The sequence below is a fragment of the Fundulus heteroclitus genome, unplaced genomic scaffold (genome assembly GCF_011125445.2).
Source record: "Fundulus heteroclitus isolate FHET01 unplaced genomic scaffold, MU-UCD_Fhet_4.1 scaffold_44, whole genome shotgun sequence".
Classification (NCBI taxonomy): Eukaryota; Metazoa; Chordata; class Actinopteri; order Cyprinodontiformes; family Fundulidae; genus Fundulus; species Fundulus heteroclitus.
In genome coordinates this window covers 2,040,189-2,066,497 of record NW_023396857.1, presented here as the reverse complement: position 1 = coordinate 2,066,497, position 26,309 = coordinate 2,040,189, and the positions used below count along the sequence as shown (strand labels likewise).

The 26,309-nt window shown below is 42.2% G+C and overlaps 1 protein-coding gene across 1 annotated transcript in view; it reads right to left on the bottom strand.

Moving 5' to 3' along the window:
- Positions 1-25,300, bottom strand: part of LOC105915332 (latent-transforming growth factor beta-binding protein 1) — a 49,050-nt gene extending 23,750 nt beyond the window's left edge. The window contains 4 exon segments of the mRNA XM_021308870.2: positions 14,309-14,526; positions 18,295-18,838; positions 20,241-20,311; positions 25,069-25,300. Of these exon segments, the coding sequence (XP_021164545.2) occupies positions 14,309-14,526; positions 18,295-18,838; positions 20,241-20,311; positions 25,069-25,292 (1,057 nt within the window). The 5' untranslated portion in view covers positions 25,293-25,300.
- Between the last annotated feature and the right edge of the window lie 1,009 nt (positions 25,301-26,309).

Below are 26,309 nucleotides of genomic sequence, written 5' to 3'. Positions count from 1 at the left end.
ATTGATTGATTGAATATGCAATATTGGATATTGCATATTTTATCACATTGTTGTGTAAATGGCCTGTTGTCCTTCCTCTGCTTAACTTGAATATGCCATATTATCAATAATTGTGCAATACTTACTCTGGTTATTTTAGTCTTTCTGATAAGTTTTTGTTACTTTAGAGCCAACTTTAGATTAGATTTGTTGTTTATTTCATTACTGGAATAAAATGTGTGTAACTGTCTGTGTTTTTTTCCACTGTCAGGCCCAAATTTCCCCATTGTTGGACAATAAAGGAATTTCTTATTCTTATTTTCTTCTTCCAGCAGCCTAAGCCTATAGCAGCATAACTATAGAGATAGCTCAGGGTAACATGAGCCACTCTGACTAGAGGCTTTGTCACAAAGGAAAGTTTTAAGATTAGTCTTAAAAGTAGACGGGGTGTCTGCCTCACGGACCAAAACTGGGAGTTGGTTCCACAGGAGAGGAGCCTGATAGCTAAAGGATCTGCCTCCCATTCTACTTTTAGAGACTCTAGGAACCACCAGCAGACCTGCAGTCTGAGAGCGAAGTGCTCTGTTAGGAACATACGGGGTAATCAGAGCTCTGATATATGATGGAGCTTGATTATTAAGGGCTTTATACGTTAGAAGGAGAATTTTAAATTCTATTCTTGATTTATCAGGAAGCCAATGAAGGGAAGCTAAAATTGGAGAAATATGATCCCTTTTATGAAGTCACTGTTTCTAGGAACAATGAATAACTAAGAACACACACACTTGAAGAAGTTACTGGAGTGTTTCTCCTGTAGTTTTATCTTTCACCGCCCCAGCCCGTAAACAACAACACTCCCAGGTCATCCATATCAGAGCGCTAGCAGGTGAAAGGTGAGAACGGCTGCGGCGCCAAAGGAACCAGCAGCCACTTCCTGCTTCCTGTTGATGCCACAGGAAGCTGCTGCATTGTTACTCTGAGGGCCACTGGGGCCCAAACCGCCACTAATAAGATGGAAAGTGAAGGATTTTTCCTCTGTTCACGGTTCCTCTACTTTAGAGGAGGGACCAGCAGCTCTTCCATCACATGCGTGTGCGTTTTATGCAGGCGTGTGTGTGTTTGTGCTGTTTATGCTGTTGCACACTCAGGTTTGCTGCTACAAAGCAGCTTTGTCCTCTGCTGTAAACACGCCGACATGGTTATCATGCTGAGCATCGACCCACAGATGGAGCGCATCAGCACTCACAGTTTGGACCAAGTTTCAGAGGCAGAAACAGAGAAAGCAGCGTGATGGAAAAAAGAGTGAAGCTCAGGGATAAACAGAGACACACTGCGACATCATAAACATAGAAAGGCAGAGAAACATGAAAGATCCGGTGGACACAGGAAGAGCAGGAGGAGAAAAGCGAGCTAAGAATGTAATTTCAGACATTGGGCTCGTTTGTCTGGTTCATAACTCCAAGCAACGCAGTAACAAAGAAATCGGGTAAAAGGTTAAATCACAGGAACATCATTCGACTCAGGAAATCTTAAATCTGAAACCAGGTTTGGAAACTGCAGACATAAGGTCAAAATAAACCTTTAAAGTTAAACTAACAGCACTACGACCTAGCGGACCCCGGGATGTTGGTCCTCCTTAAATCTGAGCTTCAGTTCAGACTTAGACGGGCGGCCGCTGGTTTACATGTAAACGCTGAACCCAGCGAAGCAGAAAAACTTTATTCTGCACGTTCCTTCCTCTGCGCCAACGTTGGGAAATGCATGCAGCTCAATCTGAGGACCATGATGGGAATGCATCGTATGGTCATTGATGAGGAGAAACCCCAGTTTCCCACAGAAATGTTGATCAAAGTTCAAACGGGTCGCAGAAAGTTGGACTTTAACCGACTGGATCAGAACTTTGATCCATTTTATAGTTGATACACAATTGCAACGACTGCACCAATCACAAATTTCTCCGCGCTGAATGATAAAGTTTATCTTCTGAAGTTATTTACAGATAAAACCAAGCCTGTCTTCTAATAAACTGAACGGTTCAGTTGCTCTTCATGGGGCCGTTCTCCGCCTGCATGGGAAACGCTGACCTGAAGCTTTTTATTTGGGAAACATCCCGTAAAGCAACAGTAAATCCTCCAGAGTGAGCCAGAGGAGCTGCGACCTTTGAACTCGTTAATGCGGGGCTGTAATCCTGGCTAGTTTATGCAGACGGAGAAAAACACGACACTCCTCCAAACATTTCTGCTCTTCGTGTTAAAAAACAGAAACTGAGCAGATGTGAGGTCAGGGGACTTGACCTCTGACCCCATGATGTCATCACCCCCCCAGAGTGTTTGTGTTCATTACCTCACTGCTAGTTTAAACATTCACACGTGACCAGCAAAACCTCCAGCACACATTCTGCTGCCATTAAGGAACATTTGTGGTAAAACCATCAGCAGGCCTCATAATAATCATCATCATAATAATAATAGTAGTAGTAGTAATAAAATAATAACAACAATAATAATAATGATGATAGTAATAATAATAAATATAATAATAATAATAATAATAATAATAATAATAATAATAGTAGTTATAAAATAATAACAATAATAATAATAATAATAATAATAATAATAATAATAATAATAATAATAATAATAATAATAGTAGTAGTAGTAATAAAATAATAATAATAATAATAATAATAATAATAATAATAATAATAGTTGTTGTTGCTGTTGTTATTATTATTATTATTATATTCTTAATATATTATTATTATTATTAATACTGAGGCCAACCCAGGTCCTGATGTGGTGGGTTATTCAAAGCTAGGAATCAGGTGTGAACTGGATTTAGATTGGGGATGAGGAATATCACGGTTATAATAAAGCCTCTCTGTCAGCAGTAGGCACAAATAGAGTTATTAAATAAAAATTAAAGTCCTGCAATGATGTGAAATACTGACTTGTGTGTCTGTGCTGGCGTTTCTGCTCTGTGGAGACTTTTTACACAACATGCACTGCGAGGACAAGTTCAAATATGTTTGGCAGTGTTCAGGAAATGAATCTCAGTCGCTTTATTGTGAATCTGTGCTTTCAGAGAGTTTTCAGTTGATTAAGAATAAACGTGACTGAGCTGTTGCTTGTGTCTCTTTTCCATTAAACTGCTGAGCTAAAGCAACGTCACATTATCATAATTAAATTAAACTCCTTTAGGTTGCAGAACATAAAATAAATCAACTCTCTTCCAGCTCCTGATGTTCCACGAATTCAGGCTCAAAAAACAAATTCAATGAAAAACCAGGTTCCTCCCTGCTGCTTTCATGTGATTTAAGACGGAGAGAGTCAGCCAGGAGCTGCTGACCAAATGTCCTGATTGGCTGATCATCACCTAGAGAGCAGCTCAATGACTGCAGGTGTTCAGGCGGCCTGCTGGCCCAGGTACAGGTGTTCAGGTGTAGTAGCACATGCTGAGGTGGAAGGACCTCTGCTATGCCTTTAAAACAGCAACTGTTGCTCCTGATCACCCTGGGAGCGTTCACTGGTTATTTCCAGACCTTCTGAGTCCATCATCCTGCAGAGGAGAACATCTCAGCAGCTTCAAGCCTCCAGGATGGACATCCAGCAGGTTCAGAGCAGGAAGCTCAGAGAAATGAGCAGAACCCAGGAGCTCCACCTCAGAGTCTACAGGCCTCAGGTAGCAGGTCAAGGAGAAAGCCTCTTCTCTCCAGAACCAAGATGGCAGCAGAACTTCTGGACCGAGGAGACCAGAGATGATGGACGATGATGGAGGAACCATGATGGAGGAACCATGATGGAGGAACCATGGTGGACAGAACCATGATGGAGGAACCATGGTGGAGGAACCATGATGAGGAACCATGATGGAGGAACCCAGACACAGCAGATCAGCAGAACCCCAGTGTTGGGTGAAGATGGTTGGTGGACCATGAGCGTCAGACGTGAGGTCGTCTCTGAGCTTCTCTCCAGAAACACCAACAAACTGAGCGGGTCAGAATATCTCCACAGCAACACATGGATCATAACCTCCACCTCTGTTTTCCTTTTGTTTAATCTGGACGTTGTAGCCGTTCGGGGTTGTCGGTTAGACTCCTGACCGTCAGCATGTGCTGTTCCTGGTGAAGGCCACTCAGGCTGGGGGGTTTGACGCTAACCCAGAGCCTGCAGCAGGAAACACGCCGCAGCAGCAGCTCAGGTCTGAACCCGGCGGGTCGTGTGAAGCGGCTCCAGCGCCGTCGTTTGAATCTCTGCGTCTGAAGAGGAGCCAGCGAATATCTGGGCTGTCTGAGCTGATCCCAGAGCAGCCCTAGATAAATCATTCCTGTTCTATCAGGGAGGTTTAAAGGTTGAAGGTTCTGCCGCAGATCGACTCATTTGGTCTTTAGGTCTGGTTTCACTTCCACCTCAGACGTTTACATCATAACAACACGAATAATAATTTACTAATGCATCTTTGCACTCTGATCATCGCACCGCTGCAGTGTCTGTTTTGTTTGAAAGAAATATTTCCTTTATGGTCCCACAGAGGGGAGGGGGGGGGGGTCTCTGTGTTTAAACACTGAGCGGCGCACAGGGAGGTCTAGGGTCTTGCTCAGGGACCCAGTGGCAGACTGAGTTTCAAACCGGCGACCTTTGCAGGGCTCTCTTCCCACCAGGCGGCCATGTTTATGGTGTATAAATGTTCTGTTTACTGTCGGCTGTTTGGTTTATTACTGTCTAACTGTACAGATACGCTCAGCGTGAGCTCTGGACAATCCAGACAAGTTCTTCACGCCTTCACAGTCCAGGCAAATAAAGCCGATTCTGGTTTATAACCTTCAAAAACTTTTATGCATTTTGTTTTTTTTTTGTCTGTGATAGACCAACATGTGGAGGAGCAGAACTGTGAAGTGGAAGAGAAGCGGCTGGTTTAACATGTTTTACAAATAATATTCATAAAAGTGTGTTTTTCTGTATTCATCTTTACAAAACATCTCCAGCTCAGTCAGACTGGATGGAGAACATCTGAGAACATCAACTGTCAAGTCCTGCCACAGATTCTCAGTTGGATTCAGGTCTAGACTTTGACTAGGCCATTTCTAAGACATGAATCAGCTCTGATCTGAACCATCCTATAATATCTCAGACTGCATGTTCAGGCTGGTTCTCCTGCTGGAAGGAGAACCTCCACCTCAGCCTCAGGTCTCCTGCAGCCTCCAACAGGTTCTCCTCCAGGATGGTCCTGGTTCAGCTCCATCCATCCTCCAGCAGTTCTGACCTGCTTCCCTCAGCATGATGCTGCCACCACCGTGTGTCAGACTGGGGATGGTGGGTTCAGGAAGTTTTCCTTCAGCACCATCTTCCTCATGATTGCATGGTTGTCTCCTACTTGGCTCTTAACAATCTACAAAAAGGACCTATTATAGCTTTCCTTCAACAAAGGCTTCATTCTTTCCACTTTTCCTTAAAGGTCAGGTTTGTCCTGTAGACAGATTCCTCCACCTGAGCCATGGGTCCCTGCAGCTCCTCCAGAGCCACCATGGTCCTCCTGCTTCTCTGATCAATGCTCTCCTGGTCCAGCCTGTCAGTCCAGGTGGACGTCCATGTCCTGGTAGGTCTGCAGGTGATCCATCCTCTCTGCAGGTCCACATTATGATCAGAGCTCTGGGAGATGTTCATATCAAACCACACACTGGTGGACACTAATAATAATAATAATAATAATAATAATAATAATAATAATAATAATAATAATAATAATAATAATAATAATAATAGAGGTTCTTAAGACCATTTTCAGATTTTTATTTGTAAAAGAAAACATGTGGAAAACTACGCATCGTTATCCTTCCACTCCACAATTATACACGTATCTGTGTTGGTCAGTCAGATAAAATACCTACAAGCTGCAGGGAAGTTTGTGTTTTTAAGGTGAGGAAATGTAATTTTTTAAATTTCTTCTCCTTGAACTGACAAAGCAGATTTAAGGGTTTTTCATATTTTGCTAAAACTCCCAGAAGTTGTCAAAGTGTACTCCTCCTCCTCCTTGTATAAACCAAAGTCAACATAAGTCAAGCCATGTCCTCTACAGATTCAGCGATCTTAACACCTCTGCTGCCTCCATGAGCAAACAAATAATTGCCTAATAAAAACACAAGTCATTAGTTTATGAGATCAAATTGCTCTCATGAATTATTATTTTTGGCGCATTAATTCTGCAAACTTTTAAAGGAGCTATCAGTAATGCTGACACCTTCTGGTTTAAATCGGTACTACATCTTGCCAATCACAATCTAACATGCCGTTTTTAAACGCTGTGTTGCTGTTGGGAAGTTTTCCTTCAGCAGGACGAGTCTATGATGTTGTATTTTGTTCTAGTTCTGGACGATGTTAGCAGACTGCTGCTGCGCTCTGTGCTGGGAACCCTGGGAACTCTCACGTGATTGGCTCAGGAACCAGGAAGTAAACACGGGCTGCACTCTGAACTTATAGTTCTGGACCGTAAATCTAGGTTTGACAGGAGAAAAACGTGACGAAGACGTTGTTGATGAGGATAACTGATTGTTTCTAGGGAATGTTACTTCCATCCCAGGTGACAAATGACGATGATTTACGTTGATTTTACAGTAAATTTCTTAAATTTCTTACTTAATGCTCCTTTAATGTCTAAATTCAGTAATTCTCCTGTTTCCTCTGCTTTAATCAGAGAACGGAGATTAAGGCTTGGTTATTTCTCAAGGCGACCGTCGTTCTTGTTCTTGAAACATTTTGATTCTGCGTCTAAACTTAAGGTTAGAGCAACATCTGGTGGACATCAGTGGTTTTACATTTAAAGAGAAGTCAAGTTAGCTAATTCTTCCTTTGCACAGACCCAAAATCTTTTCTTTTCTTATTTTTTACATGCTGTATTTGAGAACAAGCCGTCTTTGCTGGATGGTTTTGCAGAGTTTTGTCCCAGATCATGAAACTGTCAAGTAACACTTACAGACTCTGAAGCCGGGACCATGAGCGCCGTCTCTCCGGGCTCCCAGCACTCCTTCGGTGCTGTAAAGCGTCGTCACGTTGCCTTTCTCGCAGCGATTGATGCAGCCGTCCTGGTTGCAGAGCACCTTGCAGATGGTCGGCGTGAACATCACCTGAATCCTCTCCATTCCTCCTCGTCTTGCTCCCGTCTGTCCATGGGTTGGCAGAGGGGAGGCGAGGAAGACGAAGAGGAGCGGAAAACATACGAGTCGCAGCTGCTGCATGTTCAGAGTTGCAGTCAGAGTTCGTGGATTTGCTGCATGGCAGGAAACTCCTAAAGCTCTCCGCTCTGAACCTTCTCTCCTTTTCTTGCTGCTTGGAAAACAACCGCTGGAGGAGGGGAAAAAAAGGAGGAAGAAGAAAACGGCATCTCCCTCCCCTTCCAGTTTTCTCCAAAGCCTCCTGAGTGAGAGCGAGCAGAGAGTTGGGGAGAGGTAGGGAGATAATTGGAAGCAGTGTGCAGCGCTGGGCTCAACTCCAAACAAAATGTTTAGCAGGGATCTGCTCCATCGGTCCACACGGGGAGGGCCAGCGGTTACTCCTCTTCCTCACTCCTGAGGCCCTGTATCTCTGCATGCAGTTTCGTAACGGGCTGCAGAACATTAGAGGATGTCAGGCTGATGATGCAACCCTGGTTTTGGGTTTCAGGGGCTCAGATTCACCAAATGTCCTGAAGCAGCTCCAGGCTGAGCAGAAACTGCTGCTTTACACACTTGTTGACATGTTGTTGTCTTTTAAGCTTGATTTGTTGGTGCCGTGTTTACACGACACATCTGGAAATCTTATCGGACTCGGTTTTGTTTTCTCTCCATCTCCTTTGAGCCACTTTGGGCTCTGCAGCTGGTCTTTATATGCCGGCCAATCTGTTGTCCTAAAACTCTTAAGAAATAAAAATGTCCACAGAGGTTTGATGGAGTATTAGCTAAACATCGAAGCTTTGGCTGCAACACGGATCAAGGGAAACATCGTGTTTATGTCAACATGCCAATAAACAAGGAAACTGCTGTTTATGGTAACAGTGGTTTCTGGCATCAGCTCATAAATACTTTAAACTAAAGGCAACAGCCAAGACAGACAGGCGAGGTCAATCTGGAAGTAGCTAATTCAGCGATTGGGTCCATGAAGCCGTCCAGTTATCAGATTAGATCTTTGGGTCATCCCTGCAGACGCTTAACAGGTTCCTCATCAGTGCTTTGACTTTTATCTAGACTTTAAAGATTTAGGGACAATGTTTTAAAAGGATTTTCCACTTGAAGATCAGTTGACCCTGTAGTTAAGCCGAGCTTCTTTCAGCCAAAGTTGAACCTTTTTTAATAGTCCTGACCTGGAAAAGGCCGTTGAGGCGTTTCTCAGCTCCAGACTCGATTATTTCAGCATCTCCATGTCGGTGACTCCCAGTAGAGCCTGAAAGGCCTCCAGCGCGTCCAGAAAGCAGCCGCCCGTCTTTCACACCCCAACCTGTGCTCATAACCCTGGTTTTACATCCTTTACGCTGGCTTCCTGTTCATTTCACAGTTGATTTTAAACTTCTAGTATTTGTTTGAAACCCTGATTTAACTGAGCTTTGACCTCCAACCAGTTTCCTGCTCTGATTCCTGTCACATTGGAATAAAATTCCTTTAATTCAGGACCTGCTTCAGGATGAGAGACCAGACTAAAGGAGAACCCACATCAGGAGCACCACGGTGCATCTCATCAATTAATGATTGTCTTTACCACTCCAGCCTTGGATGGCTTTGCAGCTTCTGAATAAAACAGACTGGAAAAGGATCCCAAGGTCTTGCACGGTTTAACTGTCTGCTGTTATGTGGCAATGGGCAGACATCTGAAACATGCTGGCAGTGTACCCTGCGGAACAAGGCTGAGGACCGTTACAATAAGGAACCAGCATCTGGTTCCTGAAACTGGCTTTAAGGAAAGCTCTTAGTCATCCAACCAAATCTTCAGGGAGCAACTCCAGTCAGACTTGCAGGCTCGTTGCAGCACACAATCAAACTTCCTCAAAGCTTAGAAGTCCTGCTGTTGTTCTTAGGCAATGAGAAATGAAACTACTCTGGAGTCCAGTGCTGCATAAATGAGACCTGGACATGTTTACGCTTATTAACAGAACCGGATCTGGACCAAGGACCAACCTGGTCTTCAGAATAAAGTCACCATCAATGCAAAATCCAAAAAAAAGGTTAAAAAACCAAACAACTGGTCTTCTGTTCTGAAGCTGAAGACGTTTCACTTCCCATCCAAGAAGCTTTCTCTGTTAAAATTTTTATTTTCAATACATTTTGAATTGATAAAAGTTTCTGGATGAAAAGAGAAATGTCTTCAGCTTCAGAACAGAAAACCAGCTGTTTTATTTTTTAAACTTTTTTGGATTGATCATGACCTAGATGAATCTTCATCAACATCAATGTAAGCACAATAGCAATGTATATTAATTCAATTGAATTGAATATTGAGAATATTGAGTTTTGCACACAATCACCTCAACTGTTTGGTCCAAACTTCTGTTCTGTGTAAACTGAGATGACTTTAACTAGTATTAGCTGTATTAGATCCTGCCTGCTGCAGACAACTCCACAAAACAAGCTTCCTCTTTCCCTGTATCCATGGTTTTGCAGAATATAGTCTAAACAGCTTCATGATGCTTAATGGAGCTGGAAAAAGTTGCCAGTTCCAGGGTATGTTCACTAGCTTGTTTGGCCTTCCACCAACAGAGCTAGAGTCCAGCAGTGGTCCTGATAAATGGATGGATTCCAACATTATTGTTGTACCTTGCAGCAAAAGCACTTAGCCTGACAGCTGGGATCCATATCTGAGACTGACACTGGCGTTGCGTGGCACAGGGCCCCATTAAGGCCCCATTAAGGCCCCATTAGGGCCCCATTAGGGCAGAGCACCGCGGTTATGGGCTGAATAGAGGCCGGTTGTTTCTGCGTGTGTTTGTCTATGATCTCATGTCCTGACTGAATGTGGCCTGAGGGCTGATGTAAAGTCAGAATCAGCGAAGCAGAAACACTACAAACACAACGAGTGGCAGAAAGTAGACCCTCTGAGAGCAATATTATTACAGCACCAACATTTCCACCTCCAGAGGGTCCGTTACAGAGAGGCGGGTCATAAAGCACCAAAACACTGCAGAAATGCTTTGAGGGACATAAAATCATCTAAGCTCCTGCCATTCATTGTATCAAGGTTTCAGGAAAGCCTGCATCTGGTGGTTGGACAGATTCCAGGATGAGCTTTGCTAAATCTAGCCCATGAGACCAGAAAGATCATGACTTTAAAATTAAAAAACATGAAGTTAAATGGTCTTTTTTCTTGTTCTTCACAAACGAATAAAGCATAAATTCATGCAACTCAACTGAAAAACTGTTTTCCAGGGATGCAGGAACCTCCATCTTAATATTGAAGAGGAATTGTCGGAGGTATTTTCTCCTGAACAATTACAGGAACTGTTTACTGGTCTAATCGCAGCGATCAGGCCTGAACCGTGTGACGGCATTAACACCCGGCTTATCTGACTTATACAGTGAACACCAGGCTGTCGGCTCCATTAACACACCATGGATGGAAAACACATTCCAGCAGCATGCGAGCAGCTTAAAGGCATGGGCTGTATGCGCCGTTTATCTCTCAGCACCAACTTATCAGCCTCACGCTGCTTATTCCACAAAATAATGATCCAGGTTCTCTGGTATGTGTGTTAAAGGATCCGGTTCATTCAGTCAAACAGCAGCCCGGCTCATTGATGTCTGCAGAAAGGAAATGGTCACAGAGATACAACATCTATATGAAAATTCTAGGTTTAGTATTTATTAATATTGGAGAAATATAAAAACACTCAAGCTAAAATGCTAACAGCATAATTTGAGGTACTATAATACCAACAAGGCAGGACTGGGCAATAAATCAATTTAACTGATTAATTTAAATTCACAATTTTGTAAGATTTAATTTTTGGAAAATCAACTAATAAACTAATTGGGCTTCAATGAAGAGAATATCAGCTACACTGAATATAAATTTAGGAAAATATGTTGTTAAAATATTGTAAAGAGTTTTTTCCACAATATCAGATTCTAATTTATTCATTTACTTTTTTTGTCAGTTTGAAGTTACATAAGTGAAATGAAGCCTGTTTTTAAATCATTATTTAAAACCACTAGCAGCAAACATTTAGTTATATTTTCATTGGTTACAACAGCTGAGCGGCCATCTTGTTTTACCAGCAGGTGTCACAGCTTGTTTTTAGTTTCTGTTTGAATTCAGGTCAACTCCCAAAAGAAATGTTTGAAATAATAATTTCTTTAATTTCTTTTTGCTTTAACATTCCAGTTTAGTTTTGTAAACTATTGTCGTTTATTTGCAGAGTACCAGCTCTTACAGTCAGGTTTGTTTTAGGGTGACGGGACGACACAGTACGTCTGACTAGCTAACAGAACGGTTAGCATTTGAATTTATGCTCATTTACAGCTACTTACACTGGAAAGCTAACACAAGATGGGATTTGTTGTTGCCTGTCAACTTAATTCTCAAAAGACAAGATGACAAACATTACTTTTTAATACTTCAGGGCCGCTGTCATGGAACATTTAGACGTGTCTCTGGTCCAACACCTGAATCAAATGGTTGAATTACCTCCTCAGTCTGCAGTCAAGTCCTCCAGAGCCCTGCTGACTATTTAACTCAGCTGTGTTGCAGTCTCCCTTTTTTCACATATTACAAAAAAGAAAACCCAATAAATATGCAGTTTAAATATTTCTCTGTAACCGAATCAAACTCCTTGATTGTTCAAACACTCATGACTAATTAAAGCTGATTCTGAAATAGCTTTAAGCTGAATTTAGTGCATTCCTTATTAGTTTGCCTTCAGGCCTTTGTGGAGCCCAGACAGATTGGGCTGAGCTCTGCTGTGCCTTGGAGCATTATCCTGCTGGAAGCACCGCTCCATGTTGGTCACAGGGGATGGACGACTCTCGGGTCGGATGCTGTGTTTAAATGATTCCCCTCATCATGATACCAACACCACCCTGAACTGCTGATACAAGGCAGGCTGGGTCCATGGCTTTGTGTTTCCTGCATATTCTGAACACTGATCTCTATTTATTGCCTGGATGCGGATTAGTCGTTGGTAGAACACGTCACCGTGAAGCCACCAGCCGCCATATTGGTACTCCCTATTTCCCCCCAGTAACTAGGGAATATGTGCGCTACAGCATCGAACAAAGATGATTTTCTCATGTTCAGGGGGGCTTAAAACTTTTAAAATGTCAAATGCCATATACTGTTATATTATGTACTAAAACTATGAAGTACTGAGAAAGTCATGTGCTGAAATATTTTGCATGTTATTTATTAATATATTTGTAAATAACATTTATGAATATATTAATAACAATATACAAAAACATATACATATCTATATATATATATATATGTATATATATATATATATATATATATATATATATATACATATCTATCTATTATATATATATATATATACATATCTATCTATTATATATATATATATACATATCTATCTATTATATATATATATATATATATATATATATATATATAGATAGATATATATAGATAGATAGATAGATAGATAGATAGATAGATAGATAGATAGATAGATAGATAGATAGATAGATATGTATATATATATATATATACATACATACATACAGACAGACAGACAGACAGACAGACAGACAGACAGACAGACAGACAGACAGACAGACAGACAGACAGACAGACAGACAGACAGACAGACAGATAGATAGATAGATAGATAGATAGATAGATAGATAGATAGATAGATAGATAAAATATAAATAACATGCAAAATATTTCAGCACATGACTTTCTCAGTGCTTCATACTGTTAGTAAATCCACTGACTGTAAAATTAGCTGTGGAACGTTTTCCCACAGCCAGAAAACTGCTTGTTGTTGCAGCCACATGCTGTGGGGTTCTGAGAGAGTAGGGAGGAGCAAGATGGCGGCCAGTGACTTCAGTTTTTCGGGCCTATCAGCACTCCAGTGAATAAATAGAGATCAGAGATTCTGAACCAACTCACCTGATCAGGAAACGTTTTTCCAACCTGTTGGTGAGTAAGTGTGAATCGTAGCCTCCGCTTCCTGTTCAACAGTGAGGGATTGCTGCAAAGCCATCAACAATGCAGACGACTGTCCACTGTGTCTCTGCTCTGTCTTCTCTACCATAGAAAGTACTCCTGGGTCAATGTGAGCTTCTGTGCTTTCTGTGTCTCTGCTCTGTCTTCTCTACCATAGAAAGTACTCCTGGGTCAATGTGAGCTTCTGAGCTTTCTGTGTCTCTGCTCTGTCTTCTCTAACATAGAAAGTACTCCTGGGTCAATGTGAGCTTCTGAGCTTTCTGTGTCTCTGCTCTGTCTTCTCTAAGCCCCAGTGGGTGGAGGCAGATGAGCGTTCACACTGAGCCTGGTTCTGGTTCTGCTGGAGGTTCTCCTCCCTGTTAAAGGGGAGTTTTCCTCTCCACTGTGGCTTCATGCATGCTCAGTATGAGGGATTGCTGCAAAGCCATCAACAATGCAGACGACTGTCCACTGTGGCTCTACGCTCTTTCAGGAGGAGTGAATGCTGCTTGGAGAGACTTGATGCAACCTGCTGGGTTTCCTTAGAGAGGAAACTTTCTCACCAACCTGGAGGATCTGATGGAGTCTGACTCTGGAAAGATCCTTGAGATGACATGTGATGTGAATTGTTGCTATTTAAATAAAATTGAATTGAATTGGTGGTCATGGTTGTTGTCTGCTGCTGTAGCTCATTTGCTTCAAGGTTGCAGGAGTTGAGCCTTCAGAGCTGGTTCTGCTTGGTTCTAACGAGTTCTTATCTAAGCTTCTGCTGCCTCTCTACCATCTGGACCCAATCTGCCCGTTCTCTTCTGGCTTCTCTCACCAGCAAAGCTTTGTGTGTTCTCACAGCTGCTGTTCACTGGATGATTTCCTCATTTTTGGGATAATTCTCTGTAACCCTGAGAAATGGTTTCTCCGTCCAATACCGTCTGTCACCAACCACTCTGCTACATTGACTTAAATTAGCTTTCTTCCTCACGTTAAGATCCATAAATGTAGTGAGTTACTGTCGTATGATTGGCTGATTTGTTGTGTCAACAACCATCGATGCATTTATTAAAGATACGAGTGAGTGACAGAGCGGCTCCACTCGGTGTGTAGAAGATCCTCCGTGGTAAATTATTCAGGATTTCACAGCAGTTAGAGTGTCTGAACTAATCCTTCGCACAGATCCACCAGGACGGCCGACATAAACTGACCTTTGGGAAGAGAGCGGTGGACGGAGTACCGTCCCCTCTGGCTGTGGAAGGTCCTCATGCTGGTTTTCACTGAGGAAGAGGAGTTGTATGAAGATGTCATGGTACGTAGCTTCCTCTTCTCTCTTGTGATGTGCTTCATCAACAGAGCGGCCATGTTGCCTCCTCTTCCTCCTGGTGATAAAGTGTTTCTCAGCAGGACTGACTGGGCCTCCCTCAGACTGACACATGCAGAACAAAGATGCATCTATCATGAATATGTGCACAGAAATACGACTAAATCACCCACAGTCAGTGTAAAAACAGGCTCATATTCACAAATGAATGACAAAATTCAAACAAGAAGCTGATTTTATACAAGCACAGCTTAAAAAAATAGAAAAAGTTCAACATGTTTTGTTACATTTCAGAAAGTGAAACTCAAATTAGCTCAAAGTAATTTGAACATATGAAATATTACTTTGCGTTTTTAAGATCTTTTTCTTTTCTCGTTTGTCTGGATTTATCTACATATTTCTTATTTGAGGAATGGCTTTGTGGTCTAATTAAATGACCGAATGAATAATTCGTCCATAAATAGAGCAACCTGGAGCTCACTGCACAGAATAATCTGCTGGAGTCCAGAGCTGATAGCTGACTGCAAGACGCCCAGAAGTCTGATTTAAGTTTACTTTCTATCCCTGTAGTGTGTCTGAACTCAAATGTTGCAACTGCTGCTGGTTTTTTAGGAGCACATTCAAAGAGGACAGGCCAGATAAAAGTGCCAGGCTATGAGAAGCTGCAGGGGTTACGGCACAAAGATGTGAACCACATGTTCCAGCCACAAACTGTCACGTTGGCTTTAAATCAGATAAGAAGAGAAATGAGTAAAGCAAACCTCATGAAGCCTTTAGGTTGTTCATCTAGTTCTCAACATTATGTGGTATAACAAATAAAATAAGTTTCTGTTAAAATGGTCAGATTCAAGGAACTATACACTAGCCCGCCAAGGGTGGACAATAATAATAATAATAATAATAATAATAATAATAATAATAATAATAATAATAATAATAAAAATAATAATAATAAGTAAGGTAACAAGGTAATCAAAATTAAACTGTTAGATAATAGTAAAAACTCAGATAGACTAAGATAATCTAACTAAAGTAAGTCAAAATCTGATACGAGATAAACTAAAATAAAGATGTCCTTTCAGCAACATGTGGTTTATTAAATTCTTCTTGGTAAGAGACGAGACAATTACAGTATTTTTATAAAGAGAGAGCTCCACAACAGCAAGATCCACCGGGCCATCACCCTGCACCCCAACAAGAACCCTCCCTACCAGTACCGCCTGCACAGCTACCTGCTCAGCCGCAAGATCGCAGACCTGCGTCACAGATCCTCAGTTACTTCGACTGCAGGCATGTCTTGATGACATCAAAAGCTGGATGACTTTAAATTTCCTGCATTTAAATTCTGACAAGACAGAAGTTGTAATCTTTGGGCCAGAGTCTTCAAAAAATAAAGTTCTTAATCAATCCCTTAATCTGGATGGCATTAACTTTGCCTCTGGTAATAAAGTTAAAAATCTTGGTGTTGTTTTCGACCAAGACATGTCATTTAAATCCCATATTAAACAGGTTTCCAGAGTTTCCTTTTTTCACCTCCGGAATATCGCCAAAATTAGAAACATTCTGTCCAGGAGTGATGCTGAAAAACTAGTTCATGCATTTGTTACTTCAAGGCTGGACTATTGTAATTCTTTACTATCAGGAAGTCCACAAAATGCAGTTCAAAGTCTTCAGCTGATCCAAAATGCTGCAGCAAGAGTTCTGATGAAAATCAACAAGAGGGATCATATTTCTCCTGTTTTAGCTTCCCTTCATTGGCTTCCTGTTAAATCAAGAATAGAATTTAAAATTCTCCTTCTAACGTATAAAGCCCTTAATAATCAAGCTCCATCATATATCAGAGCTCTGATTACCCCGTATGTTCCTAACAGAGCACTTCGCTCTCAGACTGCAGGTCTGCTGGTGGTTCCTAGAGTCTCTAAAAGTAGAATGGGAGGCAGATCCTTTAGCTATCAGGCTCCTCTCCTGTGGAACCAACTCCCAGTTTTGGTCCGTGAGGCAGACACCCCGTCTACTTTTAAGACTAATCTTAAAACTTTCCTTTTTGACAAAGCTTATAGTCAGAGTGGCTCATACCCTGAGCTACCTCTATAGTTGTGCTGTGATAGGCCTAGGCTGCTGGAGGACATCAGGGTCTAATTTTCTCACTCTACTGATTTCTACTGTTCTTCAGTCTACTGTTCTCCAGTTTTGCATTGTATTACATTGAAATGACTGTCGTCATTTCAGCTTTTAACTTTTTGCTCTCTCTCTTTTCTCTTCATAGTAGGTACACCTGGTCTGGCGTTCTGTTAACTGTGACATCATCCAGAGAAGACGGCTCACCCGCTACTACCATCTAATGTAGAACAGATTACTAGATCAATGTGTGCTTCTGTGCTTTTTTGTCTCTCTTGTTGTGTCTCTGTTCTGTCTTCTGTAACCCCAGTCGGTCGAGGCAGATGACCGTTCATACTGAGCCCGGTTCTGCCGGAGGTTTTTCCTTCCCGTTAATGGGTGGTTTTTCTTCCCACTGTCGCTTCATGCTTGCTCAGTATGAGGGATTGCAGCAAAGCCATGTACAATGCAGACGACTCTTCCTGTGGCTCTATGGTTCCCCAGGAGTGAATGCTGCTTGTCGGGACTTTGATGCAATCAACTGGTTTCCTTATATAGGACATTTTTGACCAATCTGTATAATCTGACCCAATCTGTATAATATGATTGAACTTGACTTTGTAAAGTGCCTTGAGATGACATGTTTCATGATTTGGCGCTATATAAATAAAATTTAATTGAATTGAATTGAATTACATAACTTGAAATAAACCTGCTGAAATAAATTGTTTTTATAATTTAAAGAAAAGCAGAGGTGTGTCATTCATATAGTCTTGAGCTAACAGCTCTTTAGCAATCGCTCTGCTGGAGTTAAAATCCTTTTTCTTAATTATCTATAAGCCTGAGTTTGGTAGTTTTCAGAGATTTAACAACGAAACTGAAACACGTCAGGGCTGCTGAAAACAAGAGGCCCAGAGATCTGCTTAAAACGTTCTCCTTTGCTTAGTTGTCTGTCTTGTGTCAGCAAAACACGGCCTGCTTCTGTTTGGATCATAGATGTGAAATATGTAACGTAATTAAAAACATTCCTCTGAAAATGGGAAGGTTCTGGACTGAAATGGAGCAATAAAGCATCCAAAGTCCAGGGAAAATGTCAGAATGACCTTCAGAAAGCCTTAAGATCTCGTAAACATTACAAGAGAAAAGTTTTTTTTTCCACAGTCGGTCCATTTAAAGTCGGATTCACCCAGAATCCCTCCAGAAGCTAATCTTCCCACAGGCGGCCAGGACCTGGGCAATGCTGCGTTTATTCATCTATAGATCACGCACTTGACAGAGTAACCCCCCTCAGCTGGCTTATTTCTTTACAGACAAACAATTGGGTCTTTCTCTGCTCTGCTGGGGGGAAAGCAGAAGAAAAGGTCTGAACCCTGCGGTTCCAGAGAGGAAGAACCAGCTAAAGAACATCACAGTGTGGACCGTGGCTTCATGTTGTTCAACAGGTGATGGTCTCCACCTGCTGTCTGAACATTAAACTGCAAATAGATGGAACAGCAGGAGAGAACACAAAGAAATGCTTCTGCATATTAAGTTTAAGTACGCAGCCTGTCCTGAGAAACAGCAAAGGAGGTGAAACAGATGAAGAACAGAGTGGAGATGAGGCAGAGAGAGGATAGATAAATTAATTAACAGGAGCAAAAGAAGTCCTGAGAGAGTCTAAGGTAGGAAAGGAACAAGATGGTGGGGAGAATAAAGGCAAGGCGAGGAAAGGAGATGGTACAACTCCCTGAAACTAGGAGTGAGGAGACATCAGAGGACACAAGGAATGATTGTTACCTCGGGGTCTGCCACTTCATCTCCTCTGGCCTCCTCTCAGAGGCTCCTGCTACTTCCTCTTTGTCTCCCAGACTTGATTTCAGCGCCAGGGATTCAGGTCTGTGTGGGTTCCTGTGTTCTCCTTTAGTTTGGGCCTTCGCCTCCAGGACAACATGTTCTGAAACTGTTCTCTGCCTCTCTGGATCTGGATCGCTCCTCGTCGGAGCCGTGCTTCCTGAAGAGGCTTGGTTCTTCTTTGGTGTCAGAAACCGGCCGGTACCGTCTCCTGGATCCATGCCCTCACTTTGATCTGCTGAACTTCCAGACTTCAGGAGACCAGAGTCTTTATCGTTTGGTGGCTTTGGACCTGAATCTGTCGGCTCAGGGTTTCTTCCTGTGGTCGAGGCAGGTTGACCAGTGGGAAGGCCGGAGGTCGCTGGAGGCCCTCCCCCAGGAAGTAGGACTTTGGAGAATTGGCAGCGAACGCCATGGAAACCTTTCCTGCACAGACAGCTGTTGGAAAGTCGACACGATGCTCCGTTACGGCAAGGAGGAGCACATCTGGCTGCGGGAAAAGAGGAGAGTTATGAGATCATCTGGAATTTAATCTCAACAAAAGCAAACGTCAAGCACAGTGGTGGATGGAGGCTGGTTTGGGCTGGTTTGCTCCATGCGGACCCTGAATATCTCCTGCAAATTGTTGTGCAATCAAAGCATGAGCCACTGCAACCTGGCACAGGCCTCCACAAGCAGCAGCTACGCCAGGGAAGCCAAGCTGAGGTCCCTGCTTCCACAGGCTGCCGCCCCACAGCGCTCAGTTTCCTACGGCCTAGGAACCAGAACCGCCCCCTAACAGCCACGTATCGAGCTAGCCGCATAGCCGCCTATAGCGGATCAGACAACCTTTCACCCTCCCTGCTTCATCTGCTTCTAACTGGAAGCCCAAAGTTAACCGGATGGACACAGAGGCAACGACAAGTTTGGCAGAGTTGAACGGGGAAAGTTAAATGGTTTATTTAAAATTGTTTTATTTTTTTAAGGGTTGACCTGTGAGCTTACAGGATAGCTCCTGCTAGCTTATTTGAAACCATGCTATACTGATGTAGTATGAGTGTTTTTACGGTTATAACAAACTTTATCCCACAAGGTTTTAAACATTGATGAGATATTAATGTTTGTGTTGTCCGGTCTGCTCATTATGACAAAATAGAGCTTAAGGCCTTTTAAAATTAGTGCAGAATGTCCGCTAGCATAATGCTATTAGCTTCCTGGATAACATCCGCGCTTCCACGCAACTACGGTTAATTTTAAACATAACGCTTCTATTCGTTCAGCTCCACCATTGTTCAATAGTGCTATGAGCGTTATATTATATTAATATGGAATATTAATGCAGTATCATTTAATTACTTTGAACATCCTGCTGTAAAAATATGATGTTAGAAAACTAACTGATTATGTTGGGAGACTTCTCACAGGGATGGACCATGGATGGCCTATCAAGACCCATGAAGGAGCTGCATAGACACCAAGTGTGGGAACGTGCAGGCGGTAAGGAAGCGTTACAATGACATGGACTAGTGGCTCACTGCAAACAAGGAACTAAAAGTAAACCAAATCCTCTTGAAATTAGTGTATTTGTCCTTTATTTGAGCAGGTAAATAAGATTATCTGCCAATGGAATGAGATTTTTTTGCACTTAAAAGGAGAAGAGGAGGGTTCGGCTTTCTGGACTGACCTATCTGTCCCAAAAACATAATAATGGAGAATTTAGGGACAACAATCCCATAAAACGTGTCTACAGGAACAAGAGGAGAAAATAACAACCGACACTTTTCATGCCTCTGTGTTCTCAACAGAGCCGTCCATTGTTGGGAGGAGAAAATGGGAAAAAGCAGGAAAATCTGCAGTGTTTATACTGTTTGGCTGAAATAAATCTTAAAGTAAAGAGTAAATGTTTTGCTTACGCTTGGTGCATCTCCGGGTTTTAGGTGACAAAGTCCAACCGGGACAACATCGACCTCCACAAACACGAGGACTGCAGACAGAAAGATTATTTTAGTTCTTTGAAAACACAAGAAATTGTCTGTTCTCAACAGGTCCTTCACAGAAACTAAAAACTGAGATAAAATAGGCCAACATGACGCAAACTCCAGCAGCTCAAACAACAGTGATGACATAACTGTCCTCAAACCATTTCGTCCTGTTTGTTCCCTACAGACCGTTGGACCAGCAGCTTTCTGGGGAAAACCATCAATTCACAGCCAAACCCTGCCTGGGCCACCTCCTCCTGTCATGAAACTGACGGAGCAGTGCCGCTTCACACCTGAGCGTGGAACGGGAAATGTGAGAGCAAAGTGCCAACAGGCAGCGAGGCGACCACAGTCATGAGAACAGGGTAAACTAAACTAAACCAAGAGGCTCTATTTATATATGTAATGGGGAGTGGTGCACTCTGAAAAGGCTGGAAGTACCTGGTTCAACTCCAGACTACTACTCTGGGTCCCTGAGCAACACCCTTAGCCCCAGAAAGCTCCCTGGATGCCGTACAGTGGCAGCCCACTGCTCCCCTGAAGGAGGGGGTACATACAGAGGACACATTTCATTGGAAAGTATGTCGCAATGGCAATAAAGAGGATTATTATTCTGTCTAAGGAAACCCTGCAGATTGCATCAAGGCATTGACCAGCAGAACCAGAACCAGGCTCAGTGTGAACGCTCATCCGCCTCCACCCACTGGGGCTTAGAGAAGACAGAGCAGAGACACAGAAAGCACAGAAGCTCACATTGACCCAGGAGTACTTTCTATGTTAGAGAAGACAGAGCAGAGACACAGAAAGCTCAGAAGCTCACATTGACCCAGGAGTACTTTCTATGTTAGAGAAGACAGAGCAGAGACACAGAAAGCACAGAAGCTCACATTGACCCAGGAGTACTTTCTATGTTAGAGAAGACAGAGCAGAGACACAGAAAGCACAGAAGCTCACATTGACCCAGGAGTACTTTCTATGTTAGAGAAGACAGAGCAGAGACACAGAAAGCTCAGAAGCTCACATTGACCCAGGAGTACTTTCTATGTTAGAGAAGACAGAGCAGAGACACAGAAAGCACAGAAGCTCACATTGACCCAGGAGTACTTTCTATATCAGAGGCAGACTAGCTCCACAGATGGGTGTCTAGGAGAGACACACAGTTCAAAAGATCAACTCTGATCCAGCTTTCAGGTCTAGAAGATGAAATAGAGCTCAGACAGATAGTCGCAGTAAAAGCTCAGTCAACAGCGACGTCTAGGAGAGAAACAGGGTTAGACTCTGAGAGACAGAACCAGCTGGATCATCTAAAATATGAAGCTTACATCAGCAACTCAGATGATCTGCCCCCCCTCCCCTCCCCCCAAGGATGATGTCATAGCTAACAGAAGGCCAGACCAGGTGTAAGGGAAAAATGACAGAGAACGAAAAGTTAAAAGCTGAAATAACAACAAGCAATGCAGATTGGAGAGCAGTAGGAGAACTCAGCAGAGTGAGAGAAATAGATCCTGATGTCCTCCAGCAGCCTAAGCCTATAGCAGCATAACTATAGAGGTAGCTCAGGGTAACATGAGCCACTCTGACTAGAAGCTTTGTCAAAAAGGAAAGTTTTAAGATTAGTCTTAAAAGTAGACGGGGTGTCTGCCTCACGGACCAAAACTGGGAGTTGGTTCCACAGGAGAGGAGCCTGATAGCTAAAGGATCTGCCTCCCATTCTACTTTTAGAGACTCTAGGAACCACCAGCAGACCTGCAGTCTGAGAGCGAAGTGCTCTGTTAGGAACATACGGGGTAATCAGAGCTCTGATATATGATGGAGCTTGATTATTAAGGGCTTTATACGTTAGAAGGAGAATTTTAAATTCTATTCTTGATTTAACAGGAAGCCAATGAAGGGAAGCTAAAACAGGAGAAATATGATCCCTCTTGTTGATTTTCATCAGAACTCTTGCTGCTGCATTAGCTGGAGGCTGTTGAAACAGCTCCACAGGTTGGTACCTAGAATAAACATAATCTGACGTCCAAACCATCTCAGCAGACTCCTTTCTCTGTGAAGGAGCAGCAGCACCGTTTCAAGGCTCTCAGTGGATTATTTGAACTTGTCATCTTTTCTCAAAGGCAGCGCCAGGCCAGCTTTCAGTGAGCTGCTTGTTTCCAGGAGGAGCTTCAGCTCAGTGTCAAGGTTCTGATGAGCTGGTACCAGGCTGGAAACAGAAGTTTCTGGTGTCGGTTCCTAGAGGCAAGCACACTGGACTTGTAGGAGAACACTAAAGGAGTAATTCAATGGTTGAGAGTTCAAATCCCACCAGAGGCAGTTTTAACTGTATTTTTGAACAACCAAAAGCTCTTTTGTCTTAGTTTTCATCAGCTTGATAATAATCAGTGGAGCCAGCGTCGGTTTCAGGTTTAGGACGGAGGCCGCTGTGAGCGTGGAGCTGGCCTCTCAGCAGAGGATTTAATTATTACTCACAGTTTAGTGGTTGTATTGAACCAAAGGAGGCCCACTAACTGTATCCAAACAGGACACAGTCACAGAGCGGCGGCCGGTCTGAACACCTAACCCCAGACATTTTAAACTGTTTTGGAAACAGTTTGGAAATAAGCTCCTCACAAGGTTCCTGCAGGTTCTTCAGCTTAACTTTAAGACTTTAGGATTATGTATGAGTGTGACTCAAGGTATGCACTGAAAGGCATTTTCTAAGCTACTAAAGCAATCCTCACGAATGAATGGAAAACGGCCACTTTCCCTGACTTGTGTTCCTGATCTGCAGGTCAGAAAGCGGTTGAGTCGCACGGCATGAAAGATGAATGGTCGGAAGCTGGAGATGAAACATGAGCTCCAACAGTCGGTTCTTTGTTTCCTGAACACTAAAGGAGGAGATGTTCTTTGAAGCTCAGACTGTTTGCAGAGGAAGTCAACAGAAGCTTCACGAGCAGCTGTGAACTCTTTAAAGCAATATTCTGCAGCTTGTGTCAGCTTTAAACCTCAAGCTTATAAATCCACTGGAAACAGCTGATAGGCTACATGTAGCACCTGGTCCTTTAATCTGATGAGTCTCAGCAGACTCAGCTTTGTTTCTGTAGCTTGGACCTTTCTATGCAAACCTTTTTCTGCAACACAACCACGGTGAATTATGAAATCCAAAACAGTCGTTACATTTCTAAGACAAACAGTTTTCAGTGTGAATAGAATTTGACTTGACAGCTGGATAGTAAGGCTCAAGCCAAAAACTGCTCCAAGATATGTGTAGAGTGTAAAACACAAGACAAAAAGATGATCTGATTTCCTTCTGAAGCATTTTCAAAGTCATAGATTCACTGTTTGATGGATTTATGCTAAACTAACATCAGATAAAATTAGCTACAATAAAGCTAAGCTATAAAAAAGCTACAGAAGGCTAAGCTAAGATGTGAAAAGCTAATCAAACAAACTTCGACTAATGTAAGCATAGTTATTGTGAAACTAACCTAAACAAGCAACATTAAGCAAAGCTACGCAAGCTTAATCCAACGCTAAGCCATATTGTCTCAAAGGGAATAAATAACCCAAATCAAAGTAAGCCAGGCTAAGCAAAGCCAAAGCTAAACTTGGTTTAAAGGTAAACTAAAATATATTAAGCTAAGATTAGCCAAACCAAACTAAGGTAAGCCAAGATGAGCAAAGCTAAAGTAGTCGACTAAAATATATCAATATTTGCTGAATCAAGTTAAATTAAGATAAGATTATGTTAAACTAAGCAAAGCAAATCTAAGTGCAAGTTAGACAAAGATAAACTAAAAGTCAGCAAAGCCAAGTTAAGATAAACTGAATTACCGCAAAATAAATTTACCAAAGTAAAGCTATGCTAGCTTAATTTAGCTAAAATATTCTTAGCTAAGATCAAGTTTATGGCAAGCGCTCTTATTAATATTTTCATATTTAGTTTCTTGGACAGAAACAACTTAGTATCACAAACTGAGAGCAACATAATAGAAATTATAGAATTTGTTTGAATTTTCTATCTGTCATGCAGCGCTATCTTTGGGATATTTATAGATAATTTGCTGAAAAGAAAGCAGCTAAAGATTATATTTAAATAGAAATGACTTTTACGAAGAATAAATATTCACGTATTATGCAAGAAATGTGTTAAAAAAATAAAAGCTGTAAACATAGAGGAAAAGCAGAATGATTCCACCAGTCAGTTCACAGGGTTTAGAGACACTGGTTTCTGTCACCATCAGTCAGGTTAGTCCATTTAACACTAACCTGTCACGCGGGTTCAACAGGTGGAAATCAGCAGGAAAATAACACATTTTCACCATCCTGACCCTTTAACTGCACAATGTGAGTCAGACACGTGAAAATAAACTGGACTGGATAGATCTACGAGTCCTCTGCTTAAAGCATCAGAAAATACTTATCCCTGTGCATGCAATGGGTCATTAACACCACATTTAATGGATATAGGAAACTCTGAAACACATATGCAAATAATAAGACCAGAAAAAAAAACAGTAATAGATAAATACAAGGAGACAAGAGAAATTAGCCATGTTCTGTGATTCAAAGTAAAGTCACAACACAGTCACGAAACCATTTAAAAATAAACTGCCAGAAAAAGGCAGAATTAATTAAAATAATTATTTTACATGTAAAAACACATAAAGTCTCAGGAAACCAATAAGCTGAAAACATGATAGAATAAAACATGAAAGCATTCAGAGAAACTCAGATGCCTAAAAAGCCTTTGTTTCTTTGCTTTTATGCTCCTGCTGCCTCTCACCCGCTCAGAGCAGCTTTCCTGCGGGCCCCGGACTTCCCTGCAGCCTCTCCCGGCTCACTTTCCTCCCGCTGCAAACGGCTCTGCCTCCGGGACCCGGGCCGGAACCCCTCCGGGTCCATGTGGGGCTGGTCGCCGGGCTGCACGCCTCCTTCCTCCCGCTGAGGAGGCTGCAACGCTGCGCCCAACATCCAGCTGGTCCACAGACACAGGAGCCACATCCGCATGATGAGCCGCTCAGGGGACCCCCGCAGGCTGCTCTGAGATCAGCACCCAGCCCGACCAACCTCCGGGGGACACGGTCAGGGTCGCTGCTGCCGTGGGGAGTTTCCACGGAGTCATCAAAACCCCGCAGCCCTCAGCCGGTTCCAGGGCCGGAGGAGACGATTAGAGGGTCTGAGTCAGGGACCAGAGCAGCACGAGGGGCCCATCAGAACCCAGTGCTTACAGAATAACGAAAGAAAGAGAGAAAGAAAGAAAGAAAGAAAGAAAGAAAGAAAGAAAGAAAGAAAGAAAGAAAGAAAGCAAAACTACAAACACCCCCACCCCATAACAATAGGGAAAAACAATAATAAACATGATGAATAAAAAAAAAAAGAATACATAACAAATTATGGCAAAATTAAATTATATTATGTGCAACAAACATAAAACAGACACGAGAGACTTAGACAACTTTATTTGTCATTTTGTATGCACAGAGTGCGTACAGAACGAAATTTCGTTGCATACAGCTTGTAAATTGTAGTAAAATTAAATTACAGTATAAGGTGCAGCAGTGATTTAAAAGTAAACAATTTAAATGTAACAATTTACAGTGTACAGGTGAGTGTTTTTAAAAAGGGCATTTGTGCAAGAATACAGCTTGTAAATTACAGTAGATTTAAAATACAGTATAAGGTTCAGCAGTGATTTAAAAGTAAAACAATTGAAATGTAAACAATGCAGGAGAAAGTCACTGTGCACAGGTGAGTATTTTTAAAAACCATTTGTATGTACAGAATTTAATTGTGCAAAGGGCATTAGTGCAAGAATGCATTTAACAACTAAGAGTTCGGCAGCATTTGTAATGCTAGATGGAGAGGCAATGATGCAAAATGTGCAAATATGCGAATGTTGTGCAGAGTTTATGGGTTATGAGCAAAGACAAGATACTAAACAGCCATACATTTATATTTGCTAAATGTAAAATGATCTGATTTTAAATATTTAACAGCATTTACCTCATTTATTGATCGGATGGG